General features: G+C 40.2%; 1 protein-coding gene across 6 annotated transcripts in view; it reads right to left on the reverse strand.

The window, feature by feature from the left end:
• LOC137953487 (BEACH domain-containing protein B) overlaps positions 1-15,807 on the reverse strand; it is a 113,644-nt gene that overhangs the window by 50,234 nt on the left and 47,603 nt on the right. For 5 of the 6 annotated variants that reach the window (XR_011112385.1, XR_011112386.1, XR_011112382.1 and 2 more), the window contains exons 14-18: positions 15,366-15,515; positions 3,459-3,614; positions 3,311-3,352; positions 2,856-3,200; positions 1,154-1,327 (exon numbers count right to left, since the gene is read on the reverse strand). Coding sequence is in view for 1 of the 6 variants with exons in the window: in XM_068800910.1 (XP_068657011.1) it covers positions 1,154-1,327; positions 2,856-3,200; positions 3,311-3,352; positions 3,459-3,614; positions 15,366-15,515 (867 nt within the window). In the remaining 5 variants the exon portion in view is untranslated. The remainder of the gene's footprint in view (positions 1-1,153; positions 1,328-2,855; positions 3,201-3,310; positions 3,353-3,458; positions 3,615-15,365; positions 15,516-15,807) is intronic. The other variant, XR_011112384.1, reaches the window with a different exon arrangement.

Genomic DNA, 15,807 nt, shown 5'->3' on the forward strand with positions numbered 1-15,807 from the left:
GGGGGGGAACGACACTGGTGGTGTCGCCAGAGCTGAGTGCTCCACCTACCGTAGTCGGCACCAGAGAGAGGCTCTGAGTGGCTTCTACGAACTCCTTCCAGTTGAATCCCGAGTTGGTGGCCTCGGGAATATAGATCCTAGTGAGCATTGTCGAGCTATGACGATGGACAACATGACACTCTCTTCGACCTCAAAAGGAACTCACCGATAGGAAAAAAATCGAATCTCGTTTCCAAAGTTCACAGGTTCGATTGGCTTTGTTCGTGACTCTTTGGAATTGAATAACGAAGCTTGAGATGGCTTCCATTGGAATGCAGATGAAGGACATCTTCAATCCGATGGCAGAGGAAATGTGAATCACCTGTCCAAAGCTCCGGGCGACTATCTCCACTGTAACTCTGTTCTTTCCGTAGCTGAAACAGAAAGGATGGTTCCTCTTCTTTCGTTGGGAGATCATCTTCTAGATGGTATCAAAACCTTCCGTCGGAGGTTCAGGAGTCTCGTCGGAGGGAAGCTCCGAGAAATCTGAACGTTTGGAGTGATTTTTCCTGGATCGGTGATTGTGTACCTTCTGTGTCTTCTCAACGAGACGTCAACATTCTGTCGATCGGTGTCGAAGAAGGTGGCTGAGTCCTTGCCGAAAGTCTGGTGTTGTGGGTTCCGGTCACCGGTCGTGGGGATGGTGACCCGTGAAGGGTCCCAGCTCATTTCGAATAACTGTGCACGATAGCGCATACGAAATCGCCATGCTCTCGGCACATGTTACGTGTTTTTTCTTTGTTAGTTCCCATTTGCCCCTCCAGTGTTGCCGCTTATATAGAGAAAATTCAATAAAAACTTTTATGGTGGGGTACGGAAGATAAATTTAAATATTCTTATAGTTAGGTGGGACAAAGTTTGTCAGAGTATCATACAACACATTTGATAAATCTGCAACCTTCAATAATCACAAGAGAAAATTCAGAAAAAAAATACTTTTTGGGTCCTAAAACCTATAACGCCTCTACTGGGGCTTAATGGTTCCAATAGAAGATGCCACTGCTAAAAAAATAGTCACATTTTCTTCCATTTAGATGAGGCTCCCACACAAATATAGAGGCTGCCCAATGCATAAGATATTCATAAAACATATCATTATATAAAAGTTTTATACCTCAACAATGAGTTTGTCATTCCCAAGCACCGCAGAGCACCCTCTGCCATTTTCAGTGAGAAAACTAAAGAGACCCATCATTCCATTATCAGGGAAACTCTCTACCCTCACCCAACAAGAAAAAGCAACACCCTTATTGCTAGGCCATTGTAAAGGTGTTTTTATAACAATTCCCTGCATGGAAGAAAGCCAATGGAGATTGAGAAAAATAACAAAAAAGATGGAAAAATGATAGAAACTGATAGGAGAAAGAAAAAAGCAAGTCAAAGAAATAAATTTCTAGCACAAATAATTTAACCATTTGACCTTCTTTAGAAGCTTTTCTAAGTGGCAACAATCCTACATAGGTTAATGACAAGAAAAATCATGTATTTATTAGTTGGGAAAAGGCCTTCTACTTTTGCTAGTCATTTCGAGATGGATTTAGACCCAAATTAACATGACAGCTGAACAAGATGTCTATTTCATTGAGTCAAATTGGCGTCCCGCTTAGTTTGCATCCCATTTGTGTTATCCATGTCTCAGACCCATTGTCCATTTGTATAGGCTTGGATGTGAAAGGGAGTATTGGTGGAAATAATCCCGCATAAGTTAATCTCAGGAAAAATCCTCTAGTTATTAGTTCGAAAAAGGCTTCCTAAGTTCAGCGAATCATTTTATAATGGCGCTAAACCCAATTATAAAAGCTACTTTTTTGGGGGGAATTGTGATTGTAAAATACATAAATCCCTAAACCCTAATGAGAGTTGAACTTTACACCTCACACTTGAACCTTGACGAACCCCTCAATGGACCTTAGAGTTAAAGGCTCAATCCAGAAATCCTCATATATTAGTTGCTACTTGTATTCATACCCAAAAGAATAGCAATATATGATGAAAAAACTCAAAAACAGACGAAAAGAAGCATGTAAAGTGATGTTTGCATTATTTAAAAAGCAATAGTAGAAACTGACATTTCATAAAAAAAAATAAAAAATAAACTGACTTCCTTTCATTTAGCCTACAGGCCCTTGCTTTCTTTTCTTGAATAATATTAAAAAGATCTGACTTACAATGGGACTTTTAACATAAAACATAACATAGGATAGAATAAATGTAACGTGACTTCTAACTCTTATTTATTATTTCACTATCTAGACATACGATCTAACTCTTATTTATTATTTTACTATCTAGACATATGCGAAGACTTATAACTGAATTATAGCTATCACACAAATTCTTCTATTATGTACAGCAAACAAAAGGTAGAGAACCATATGGAATCTATGAAATTACTTTAAAAAAAAATAATTAAAAAATAAAACAATAATTACATCTTCATAAATAAAAACCTGGGAAGATCTAGGAACAAAGGAATAATAAAAGGAAGTAAGACCCACTAAATGAATAAGCACAAACCAAGAACAGATCTTCTGTAGAACACAAATGGAAAGATAGAACTACACTTTATAAAAAAAGAAACATGTACCAAGGCAAGTGTTCTTTTTTTTTTCATTATTTTGAAAAAGAAAAACCGGTAGTCTCTTACCAAGGCAGCCTTCTTGAAAAAGACAACCAATTAAACTAGTCATGGACAAGTCTTTTATGAAATGATACTCAAGCATGCATAAAATAGGATAAACATACAAGTGTATCACTGGCTGTATATCCAAAGAAACATACAAGTTTGACAATATTAGCAAAAGCAAGGGACATACAGAGTTATTTCCACTATGCTCAAAAAAGGCAGTGGGCCCTTTTACTTTAAGCATAGACTGGATACTACTCAAGAGCAACGAACACTGGGATGACCTTGAGCCAATTTTTTCACTGCGCAAAAGAGCAAATATCTTACGGATATCCTTCCCAGAAATGCTATATCCTCCAATGACCTGAATCAGCTGAGCAATTTTCCAAATTATATCTTCATTATCTTCAACAGCAAACCAATCAAGAAGAAAACTAAGCATTCCAGCCCTGAAACATGAAGCTCGATTGGTGATAGAATCTTTCAGTAATTGCTGGAAGACATCCAGCCCATAGTCCTGCAATAAATTACTGCTCTGTCCAGTCATAATTAACAGAAATTTGTAAGTAACTATTCATAATGAATGCAGACAAACTAGAAAGTATAAGATACGACCAATAAAACAATGATTAAAAAAAGGCAAACCTTCTGCAGGACACGAAGAAAAAGGACTATCACATCTTCATTCTGTATCACAAGGAGAGAGAGTAAGACAGAAATACTTAAGCCAGAAAAGAGTAGCCAATCAATGAGCACAACAGAAACTGTGAAGAAAGTTTGACTACAAAGTCACCTTTATTACAGTGGTTCCTACAGCGTAAAACTTGCCATCCACAAGCATGTCAAGAAGAGCATTCAGAAGCTCCATACTTGGTTGTGACTGGCAGACATCTAAAAGCAAACTTTGCAGTGTTTGATAGTTTGTACCAACGAGAGATCTAAAAGCAGCCTGCATGAAAAAGTAGGTCAAATGATTCAGCAGAATGCCTGCTCAAACCAGTGATATGTAGAGGCAAGGAAGCGTCCCTGAAGCAATATTTTAACTTTAAATGACATTAAGGAATACCTTGGAGGCTATATATTACATATTAGAAAACCGTGTTTTACAGGCAGCCATATACAAAAGATAAACAGACATTAGAGCCAAGAAAGAATCCCAAGATTAAAATATGAACTGCATGCATTTGACATCATAGTGTCTCTATGGATGCTCATGAAAAACAACATGAGGTAATTTGGATGCCATGATATAGACAAAGAATGTGAAGGAGAAAAACAAAGAAAAAAAAGACCTGAATAGGAAAAAAACTGCAAAGAAAAGAACCGAGCAAATAGTGAAAAGAACCAGTAAAGTCAGAAAACAAGAGGCCATAAAGCACTGATATTCTCAAATCAACAGCTGCAAGGAGATCTGCCTGAAGAACATCCTCAAGTCAATGACACCAATCCAAGAACGCAGAATTTTGTTTGGCATTTTTTATCATTCAACACTCATCTCTCGAAATAAAAATATAAATTACATGGACAAGAGCTCCTGCCATCTCTTCTTACACTTTGTGAGAGCAGTTAACTTTTTATATGAGATTAGAAGAAGGGAAAGAAAGAGCAATTCTTTTTAGGAAGTTGCACAATAACTGTTACCAAAAATTTAGAATGGGTGATGTTTTGAATATACAGCTGTTAAAAAATTAGAATATACAGCTGTGAATATTTGACTTTCTCTAGTGATTGTAATTCCTGATTTGTAGGGATTAGATTAGATTTTGATTTGATTCTGATTTGTATTTCCAAAGGTAGTTTACCTAATATATTGACACACTATTGTACATATAAATCATTGTAATTCATTTCACATTCAGTTCAATACAATTACCAAGTTCAACATATTTTGTCATGGTATCAAAGCTTTTAAGTTTGTTTTCTGGTGAAGTCACCATCAAATCGTGAATTCCAGTATCCTTTTGTCTAAACCATGTTTTCAATTACAGAAACCAGTGACACTTGAGAAGTTTCTTTGACAGACAACAACAAGTCTGCCACAATGGGAGAATTGCAGAATATTCAAGCAGCATATAGGTTGAACAGCAAAAATTATCTGAAGTGGTCTCAATTGGTCCACACGTTCCAGAAGGGAAGAGGAAAACTGAGTCACCTGCTTGGCACCGGTCTGAAACAAAGTGATCCTAAATTCGATGCTTGGGATGAACAAGATTCTTTAGTGATGTCTTGGTTATGGAACTCTATGTTACCAGAAATCAGTGATACATGTATGTTTTTTAGCACGCCCAAGGAGATATGGGAAGCAGTCAACCAGACCTATTCTAAAGTTGGCGATGCTGCACAGATCTATGAGATCAAGACAAAAATGTCAGTCACTAAACAGGTAAATCAATCAATCACAAAATATTCAAATGTTTTGAAGAACCATGGCAAGAGATAGATCATTATCGATGCATCCAGATGAAATGCAGTGACACTGTAGCTATCTTTAAGAGGTATGTTGAAAAAAAATAGAATTTACGAGTTTCTTGCTGGATTTTTTATTTATTTTTTAAATGATGCTAAATTTTATTAAGACAAAAGCTCAAGAGAGCAATTTACAAAGGGGGGAAGCTTTCCCAAACAATGAGAGATTGTTGGGAAGTTCCAAATTTAGCCAATTTATCAGCCAAAGAGTTGGCTGATCTAGGAATGAGATTCCAATTACAATGAATAGAAGACAATGTCAGTAATACAATCAGTTATAGGCCAATGATGCAAAGGGGGGAGCTATCTTTTGAACACCAACTTATGGCAGTCTTTGAGTCTCCTTCAATAATTAGTTTGCCATGGAGACGTTCCTTGAAGATTCGGAGGTCAAATAGAAGAACACTTACTTCAGCAGAATTTGAATTGGCCATGCCCACCGGCCCAGCATAAGAAAGAATAGGGTCTCCATTGTTGCCTCTTAAAACACCACTTGCTCCAACCGGCCTAGGACAGCCAATAGCACTACCATCAAAATTGACTTTGATGTAGTCGCAAGGGGGAGGATCCCAAATGGCCATAACCGGAGTCCTGCAAGGGCCCGTCATATGAGCAATCAACATCGAGTTTTCTCAAAGGGCAACACCCGATAGAGCGGCAAACTCCTTTCTAGTATGTAACCAGCTCGAGATTAGGCCCACAGCATGTGAAGCCGTATTGTCCAGGGTGCTAACTTTGGAGTTGAATCTCTGGTTATTTTGCTCGAGCCATAAGCACCAAGGGACATGTGTGCCGAAAGAATTAACTTGCCCGACCAAGGAAGGCAGATCCCCCTTACCATCTAATAGGTGACGAAGAGGTCCTGATGAAGCCTCATTTGGAGCCCTATCATCTAAAAAATCTTCATCTAGACTTGCTAGGAAAATCTACAATGTAAGAGAACATGTTGCACTGTCTCATCGCATACTCCACAAAGGGGATAGGAACGGTCAGGGGCGATAAAGCCTTTCCTATGAAGGTTTCCAGATGTGAGAATCTATTCTCTGATGGTCGACCACACGAAGAACTTGATTTTGCTTGGCGTAGAGAACTTCTAAGCCAAGTTTTCCTTGTGCTCATGCATACTATAGTCTTGCTTTCTGATATGACAGTAAGCAAAAGCAACAATGAATCAACCATTAATGTTGGGCTTCCAAGTCAGTTTGTCAATTGCATGTTCTTGGATAATAGTACTATTGAGTCTAGATAGGAGAGCACAAAAAGCCAAAGTTTCTTCATCATTTAGTCCCCGACAAAACAGGAGTCCACAATTGATCTCTCCATGAGTCAACCACTAAGCAAGAGGTCTCTAGCCACCATAGAGAGCCCTGGGAAGTCCTTTGAAAGGGGGTGGGGGCTGCACCATTCATCCAACTAGAAATGAGGGTCCTTCGATTGCCAGTGTGAAAGGAAGTAGCATCTCTGAATACTGGGAGGAGCTTATAAATTGATTTCGATATCGGCGATAGGAGGCAAGTGACACCACCCTCTCTCCACCAAACACCTGAAAATTGAAGGTAGAATCTGACCATATCTCTCCATAGGTTGTTATGCTTGATGTTGAAGTTCCAAATCCATTTGAGCATAAGAGCTTTGTTCATTACCTTCGTAGGCCGGATGCCTAATCCTCCCTCGGTGCAGGGCATGCAAATATCCTTCCAACTAACCAAATGATATCTGAAAGTGTCTTCCGATCCTCTCCAGAGAAAGTGCCAACGGATGGCGTCAATCTTGGAGCAAACGGAGGCCGGACAGTGCATGAATGATAGCAGAGAATTTAGCAGCCCAGCCAAACAAGACTTGAGGAGGGTGAGATGCCATGTTGGAGATAGAAGCTTACCCCTCCAATCAGCTAGTCTCTTCTCAAATTTCTCAATGAGGGGGACCAGAGCGACGATGAAGGCTGAGAGTCGAAAAGTGGGAGCCCAAGATATGTGACTGGCAAATTCCCCAAGGAGCATCCCAAATAGTCAGCCATACCCCGAAGCTCATTTGAATCGATGTGGTAGCCAAGAAGAGTAGTTTTCTTCCAGTTTATGTTCTGACCACAAGCCAATTCAAATAATTCCAAAACAGCACGCAATTTTCTGATTTGATCCATAGTACTAATCCCGAAACAAATAATATCATCTGCAAACTAGAGGATCGAAATATCAAAGGTTGTGCAGTCCATCATGGGGAGGAGTCATCCCATGTTCTTGGCAAAATAGATCAAGGATGATAGATATTCTGCCACCACATTGAAGAGTAAGGGGGAGAGGGGATCTCCCTGTCTGATTCCCCTAGATCCATGAAAGTACCCACAAATCGTTCCGTTGAGAAGGACAGGGTAGCTTGCAGAGAAGATGCGGCTTTGGATCTAGAAGAGTAATTTTTCCCCGAATCCCATCTTCCACAGGAGGGTGTCCAGAGACTTCCAATTAACTCTATTGAAGGCTTTTCAAAGTCAAGCTTGAGGATGAACTTGGGGAGCTTAAGAAGCTTGAAGTGGGGGATGAGCTCGTGATATGCCATGGCCGAATCAAGTATGTTCCTTCCCTTGATAAAAGCACTTTAGCCATGATGGATGGCAATAGGGAGAACTGCCCTGAAGCGATTAGCAAGGAGGCAGGCAATCACCTTGTATACACTAGTGGTGAGACTGATTGGCCGTAAGTTAGATGGGAGCTCTGCCCCATCTTTTTTGGGGATGAGGGCAATAAACGACACTTTGATGCTTCTATATTTGATGCCATGCTGATTAAAGGAGTGAGTCATGAAGGCAATGACGTCTCTGATGAAGGGCCAGCATCGACAATAAAATTCCACGTTGAATCTGTCCGGGCCTGGAGCGCGGTCCAAAGGAAGACCAAGGGCTGCAATTTATATTTCATGACTGGAGAAGGGGAGCTCGATGAGACTAGCTACAGCTGATGGAATAGCCTGGAAGTGAACCCTTTGGAAGAAAGAGTGAACTGGTTGGCGATCAGAATATAAATCGGCAAAAAAATTCACCAATGAGTCTGAAATAAGGGTTCGATCCGATGTAGTCTCACCATTGACACTGAGCGTGGTGATGTGGTTGGCTCTTCTTCGTGAAGAAGCGATTGCATGGAAGAATTTAGTATTAGCATCCCCATCAGAGAGCCACTTAAATCTTTCACATTGCTTCCAATGCACGAGCTCGCTTTGGGCGAAAGACAGTAGTTGCCCTAGCTTCAACAACTTGAGCTTGATTAGAAAGGTCCACCCGTTCAGGCCAACAACAATCATTTCCTCCCTGAAGGACTAGAAAGAGAGGTCAAAAGAGGGATCCACCATCCAAGTATTATTGAATCTAAAAGGAGAGGGGGGGGGGGGACAACTGCCAAATTGGGTATCCACCATAATCGGCCAATGATCAAAAACGACTTGGTTGAGAGATTTGCTAGTGACATTATTGTAGAGTTGGAGCCAATCATTGTTGGCTAAGGAGCGGTCAAGCTTAGTGAGGACGGGGGCTGTCTGCCATTTGACCAAGTGTAGGTCTTCCCAGATTGGGTAATCTCATCTAGATCCCAGCAGCCAATAAAGTCAGCAAAGAGCCTCATGAAGGTTGTGATTCTCCGAGATGGTGGGAATTTCTTATGGCAGAAGCGAGTAATGTTGAAGTTGCCTGCAAGCATTAGAGGAATAGGCCACATCTGACAAGTCCTCAAGAGGTCAACCCAAACAAGGTGGCGCTCATGGTGTCTGGTAGGGCCATAGTCACCCACTAGGCACCAAATGTTCCCCGAACCTGTCTCTCAGCTTGATTCCAAGGGAGTATGTGCCACAGGAACGATCAAGCATTTGTATGGTACTGGTATCCCACACCAGTAGGATGCTGCAAGCCGATCCCACCGCATCAACTAAAGCCCAGCCGGGCTCCTTGAGGGGCCACAACTCACGGATATAGCCAAGGGGAATAGAAGCCGCCTTGGTTTCTTGAAGAACAGTTATAGTTGCCTTGGTAGAGGCAAGGAGGTCCTAAATAAAGGAGCGGCGACGCAAGGACCCAATTCCACAGACATTCCAGGAGAGAATAATCATTGATCATTTTTCCTTCTTCTTTGACTTCTCAGATGGGTGGTTATCTCCCAAGAGAGGCTCCGTGAAGACGGTGCCCATCGCACATTGAGTTTAATGCCATAAGAGTGCAAATACTTGGAAAAGAGGATTTGCAATCTTTGAATGAGGCAATAGCAATTGTTCTTGCTGAGGAAGGTAGAAGGAGTGTTATGATTAAAACTCCCATAGTAGAGACTTCGGCGTTGGTGTCCAAAATTCTACTATGAAGAGTTATGGCTCTGAGCAGCATCCTTGATAAAGGCAGTGGGCAAACACAAAGAAGGACAAGTGCATATGGCAAACACAGCCAAGGAATGAAGAAAACTTCCAAATTACTGAATTCAACAGAGAGGAGATTAAATAATTGAGGACTCTGTTGAGGACATTAGAGAAGCCACCTACAACAGGTACTTGTTCCTTGGAGTTCTCAAGTATTTCTCCTCCCTCTTCTCATGTTTTTAATATCTCGGATAAGGTCTCCTCCAACTGCTGGATTATTCACTCAGGATCTACAGATCACATGACCAATTCATCTAAAAAATTTGTCTCTTATACACCGTCTCAGCAATAGAAAAATAACAATGTCTGATGGATCAGTAACAACTATGGTTGGCCAGGGGGATGTCTTTTCAAGTACTTGCCTTACACTTAAGAATGTTCTTCACGTCCCAAAATTATGCACCTATCTTGTGTCAATACAAAAACTCACTGCTGATTCTAATTGCAGTGTTGTCCTTTTATCCCTCTCATTGTGTGTTTCAGGAATAGGGTACAAAGAGCATAATTGGACGTGCTAGGGAGAGAGACGGTCTTTACTATCTTGAAGAATTGAATGGACAACATAGAGTTAAGAGTTTATCACCATTATCGTTCCTTTCCGAGTCATTCAAATCCAAAAAAGATAAGATCTGGCTTCAGCACCTTCATCTTGGTCACCCATCTTTTAAGGTTCTCAAAATAATGTTTCCTTCACTGTTCAAAGGTTTAGCGACTGACAGCTTTCACTGTGATGTGTGTGAACTTGCAAAACACAAACGTGCTTCTTTTCCTATCAGTAATAAAAGAAAATCAGTTACTTTTTTCCTTGATTCATAGTGATATTTGGAGACCTTCCACTGTTGCTAATGTTTCTGAGGCACGATGGTTTGTCTCATTTATTGATGATTGCATCCGTGTGTCTTGGATTATTTTGTTAAAAAATAAATATGATGTGAGTGTTGTCTTTCCAACATTTTATAATATGGTCAAAACACAGTTTGGTGTTGGGATAAAGAGTTTTTTATCTGACAATGCTAAAGACTTTTTTAACTAATTTCTCTCTCTTCATTTCCAAGAAAAGGATATCATACATGAGTCTTCTCGTGCTAACACACCCCAACAAAATGGAGTGGCCGAACACAAGAATGGTCTTCTAGCCGTTACAAGAGCTTTCTTGTTTCAAAAAAATGTCCCAAAACAGTACTGGGGGGAAGCAGTTTTAACTGTTGCTCATCTCATCAATAGGCTCCCTACAAGAGTTCAAGATTTCAAAAGTCCATTTTTTATTTTTTTTTGAGAAAGATGATTTTATTAAGAAAGCAAAGCCAAAAGGCTACAACAGCTCGAGAGAGCGAACCCAAAACAACAAGAGAAATGAGGGATGTTCCTTGCTTAGCAAGAGCATCAGCTACAGAATTAGCGAATCTCAGAATGTGAGACCAAGTACAATAAAAAAGAGACACTAAATCCACAATCTCAAAGAAAATATCCCAATGGTGCCAGAGAGGGAGCGACAGAACGCGCACACCAGCCAATCACAACTTTGTAGTCCCCTTCAATATGAAGAAGGCCATGACAAAGATCACGAAAAATGTGGAGGCCGTGGAGAAGACCAGAAAGCTCAGATGTCATTGAATCAGCAATTCCAAGGGCCAGCAAAGGATATGATCTGGACACCAAAGGAGTCCCGAATGACACCCCCAAAACCCGCCATCCCCAGATTGCCAAGAGAAGAGCAATCAAAATTAAGCTTGAGAACTCCGGGAGAGGAAGTCTGAAGTTGAGCCAAACACAACCAATTATCCCAAATAGTCGACCCAAGGAATGGGGAGAAAGCCTTCTTAGTACGCAACCAAGAGGAGATATGCCCCGCAATAATTTTTTTTTTTTTTTTAAATGATGCTGAATTTTATTTAGAGAGCTCAAACGAGCAGATTACACGAGGGGAAGCCTTCCCAAACAATGAGAGATTGCTGGGAGGTTCCGAATTTTGCCTATTTATCAGCCAAAGAATTGGCTGATTTAGGAACGAGGTTCCAATTACAATGAATGGATGACACAATGTCAGCAATACAATCAGTGATTGGCCAGTGGCACCAAGAAGGGGAGCTTTCTTTTGAACACTAGCTGATGACAATCTTTGAATCGCCTTCAATAATCAACTTGCCATGGAGCCGCTCTTTAAAGATTTGGAGGCCGAACGGAAGAGCACTAATGTCAACAACTCAATCAACAACCTCAAATTTTCCTTTGAAGTGCCTGAAATTTCATTCAGCCCAAAGGCCTCACGGAGTAAAAGCCACACAAGCAGACATCAAGAATTTTCCTAGTCCCGGTAGAGAAGTGCCTAGAAGCATTTGGCAGTGATCAAATCCGTAGGCAAGAAAAACCGAAGGCCAATGCAGCAAAGCACCAAGGACCAAAGCCAATGAGTGTTCTACAACATTTCTTTCCAGATTTTAATGCATCCACTAATCTTGTCTCAAAAATATCTGGTTGCGTTTCATTTGTTCATGTGCATTCACAAAATAAGGGAAAACTTGAGCCTCGAGCTCTTAAATGTGTCTTTGTTGGCTATTCCTCCACAAAAAAGGGCTTCAAATATTATCATCCTCCAACAAGGAAATTCTCTGTGTTTGTTGATATTACTTTTGTTGAACAAGGTTTTTTTTTTTTAAATGATGCTGATTTTTATTAAGACAAAAGCTTAAAAGAGCATATTACAAAGGAGGGAAGCCTTCCCAAACAATGAGAGATTGCTAGGAAGTTCCGAATTTTGCCAATTTATCCACCAAAGAGTTGTTTGGTCTAGGAATGAGATTCCAATTGCAATGAGTAGAAGATACAATGTTAGCAATACTATCAGTGATGGGCCAATGGTGCCAAGGGGAGAAGTTGTCTTTGGAACACCAACTAATAACCGTCTTCGAGTCGCCTTCAATGATTAACTTGTCATGGAGACGATCCATGAAAATTTGGAGGCCGAACAGCAGAGCACTAACTTCAGCAATATTAGAATCAGCAATGCCCACCGGATCAGCATAAGAAAGAATAGGGTCTCCATTGTGACCTCCGAACACACCACCCGCTCCAGCTGGCCCAAGACATCCAATAGCACTACCATCAAAATTCAGCTTAATGCAATCGCAAGGGGGAGGATCCCAGATAGTCATATTCAGAGTTCTGCTAAGGCCAGACATATGAACGATCAAATTCCAATTTTCCCAAAGGGAAACCCCCGATAGAGTGGCAAAATTCTTCTTTGTATGAAGCCAGCTCGAGATGAGGCCAACGGCATGAGAAGCCATGTTGTCTGGGGTGCTAGTTTTGGAGTTAAATCTCCGGTTGTTCCGCTCGAGCCAAATGCACCATGGAACATGTGCAAGATAGGCCGAAAGTATTAATTTGCCCAACCAAGGAAGGAGAATCCCTCGAACCATCTCAAAGGTGCCAAAGAGGTCCTGATGTAGCCCCATTTGGAGCCCAATTTTCTGAAAGATCTTCATCCAAACTTGCCACGAAAATCCACAGTGAAAGAGGACATGTTGGACTCACTTATCTTCAGGAGGAAAAATCTTTCATAGAAGATAAAGATAGTGATTTCTTTCTCCTTGAGTTTTCAGCCATTGTTTTCGAGCCAAACACTCTGCCAAATACCACATCAGAGTCAGAATTGCAATTAGAAGTTGAGCCTCATACATCCAAGTCACAAGGAATGATTCATGGGACGCGAACTCGAGACTCTAATGGTCCATTGCAGGTTTACTCAAGGGAAAGAGTACCAATCTCTCAACCAGTGTCAGCACAATCATCTGTTTCTGCTTCTGGTCATGTCAAAGTAAGTCTTCCTGATGATAACATCCCTGAAACACTTGAACTACAGGATTGTGATGTTCCTATTACTCTTAGAAAAGGAGTTAGAGCTTGTACCAAACACTCTCTGTATTTGTTCATATCCTATACGAATCTTTCTCCTAAATACAAGGCCTTCCTTACTAGTCTAAATGAAGTTGCTTTTCGTAAAATATTATTCGAGGCATTAGGAAATAAGAATTGGAAAATGCAATGAAGATTGAGATGGAAGCACTTGACAAAAACAAGACTTGGAACTCGATGAGGTTGCCAAGAGGGAAGAAACCAGTTGGGTACAGATGGGTGTTCACAACTAAATACAATTTAGATGGATCTTTGGAAAGGTATAAGACAAGGTTAGTTGCCAAAGGGTATACTCAAACTTACGACATAGATTATCCGAAGATTTTTGCTCCAGTGGCTAAGATGAATACAATGAGAATCTTACTATTAGTGGTTGTAAATGTTGGGTGAAGATTACCACAATTTGATGTCAAGAAAGCGTTCTTACATGGCGATCTTGAAGAGGAGATCTATATGGAGATGCCACCTAGGTTTGCATCGAATGAAAAAAAAGGAGTGGTATGTAAGCTAATACCAAAGTGATGGTTGGTATGGGCTATAAACAGAGCCAAGGTGATCATACCCTGTTTGTGAAGCACTCGGCAACAGCTGGAGTGACAGTACTACTTATATATGTAGACGATATTACAGTCACAGGAGATGACTTGGACGGAATGGAGAACTTGAAGAAACAATTGGAGATGGAGTTCGAGCTTAAAGAGCTAGGCAAATTGAAGTACTTTCTTGGTATTGAAGTAGCCTACTCTCAGCAAGGGATTCTTATAACCCAGTAAAAATATGTGTTAGACTTATTGGCTGATATAGGCAAGCTGGGATGTAAGATAGTAGAGACACCCATAGAGTCAAACCACAGACTTTGTGATGCTCCAGAAAACATGATGGTGGATAAAGGTTCTTATCAAAGACTTGTGGGGAAGCTAATTTATTTGTCACGTACCAGACCTAATATACGTTGTAAGTGTGATAAGTAAATTTATGTCCAATCACAGAGAGTCACATTTCAAAGCAGTGCATAGAATCCTACAATACTTGAAAGGTACACCAAGGAAAGGAATCTTATTTAAGAAAGGAGAAGGGATGACTCTTGAAGCCTATACAGATGCAGATTATGCAGGATCCATAGTTGATAGAAGATCGACCTCAGGGTATTGCACTTTCTTAGGAAACAATCTGGAAACTTGGAAAAGCAAAAAGCAAAATGTGGTTGCAAGGTCCAAAGCAGAAGTTGAGTTTAGAGCAATGGCTCTTGGGATTTGTGAGTTCCTATGGCTAAAAATAATCTTGGAGGACCTGAAAGTTAGGTGGGAAGATCCAACGAGGCTATATTGTGACAAAAAATCAACCATTAATATTACACACAACCCAGTACAACATGACCGTACCAAACACATTGAAGTTGATAGACATTTTATTAAGCAGAAGCTAGATAGTGGCCTAATATGTACACTTTCGTTCCTACTGGTGATCAACTTACTGATGTGCTCACCAAAGGATTGTCAGGTACAATTTTTTAGAGAATAACAAGCAAGCTTCGAATGCATGATATTCATTCATCAGCTTGAAGGGGAGTGTGGGAAAATACAGTCCGTGTACAACTGTGAATACAGCATGTACAGCAAGTGAGAAAATAGTCTGTGTACAATTGTGAATACAACATGTGCAGCATGTGGGAAAATACAGTTCGTGTACAATTGTGAATATTTGACTTTCTCTAGTGATTGTAATTCCTTATTTGTAGGGATGAGATTAGATTTTGATCTGATTCTAATTTGTATTTCCAGAATTAGATAGTTACCTAATATAGTGACACTTTGTTGTACATATAAATCATTGTAATTCGTTTCTCATTCAGTTCAATACAATTACCAAGTTCGACATATTTTGTCATATTACATACCAACATAAAACTTACAAAAAAATGACACTCAATTACCTTTGAAGCATTGTTTCCCTTAAGCAGACAAGTCAATGTTTGGAGTACATTCAAGACCAATATTTCACCATGTCCCTTATCTAGTGTACCATTAAGTAAAGAGACGATATGCAAGAAGCATTCTCCATCACGGAACAGATCTTGGTAGTACTGCAAGAGAAACCACTAAATACAGTCAAAAACAAAAGTATAACTACCTTGCCAATCACAAATTGTACAATATTTCAATAAAGCATCCCACTAATGGGCATAAAAAATCTTATTTACAGGTTAATTTTCTTTAGTGAACAATTTCTGCAAATAGGTTACGTATTTTCTACACTTCAGGTTTCTTGGAGTCATATCCATCGGTGGCAACTTCAGATTCAGATTCATTAGACAAAGGGGGAAATCATCTTGCAGCGTTTTGTTGTCCACATGGGTCCAACTTGATAGCTTTTAG

This window comes from Aristolochia californica, unplaced genomic scaffold, assembly GCF_029961685.1.
Source record: "Aristolochia californica isolate CCGP_79_NKW_82.1479 unplaced genomic scaffold, dmAriCali1.0.hap1 SCAF_16, whole genome shotgun sequence".
In the NCBI taxonomy this organism is placed as follows: domain Eukaryota; kingdom Viridiplantae; phylum Streptophyta; class Magnoliopsida; order Piperales; family Aristolochiaceae; genus Aristolochia; species Aristolochia californica.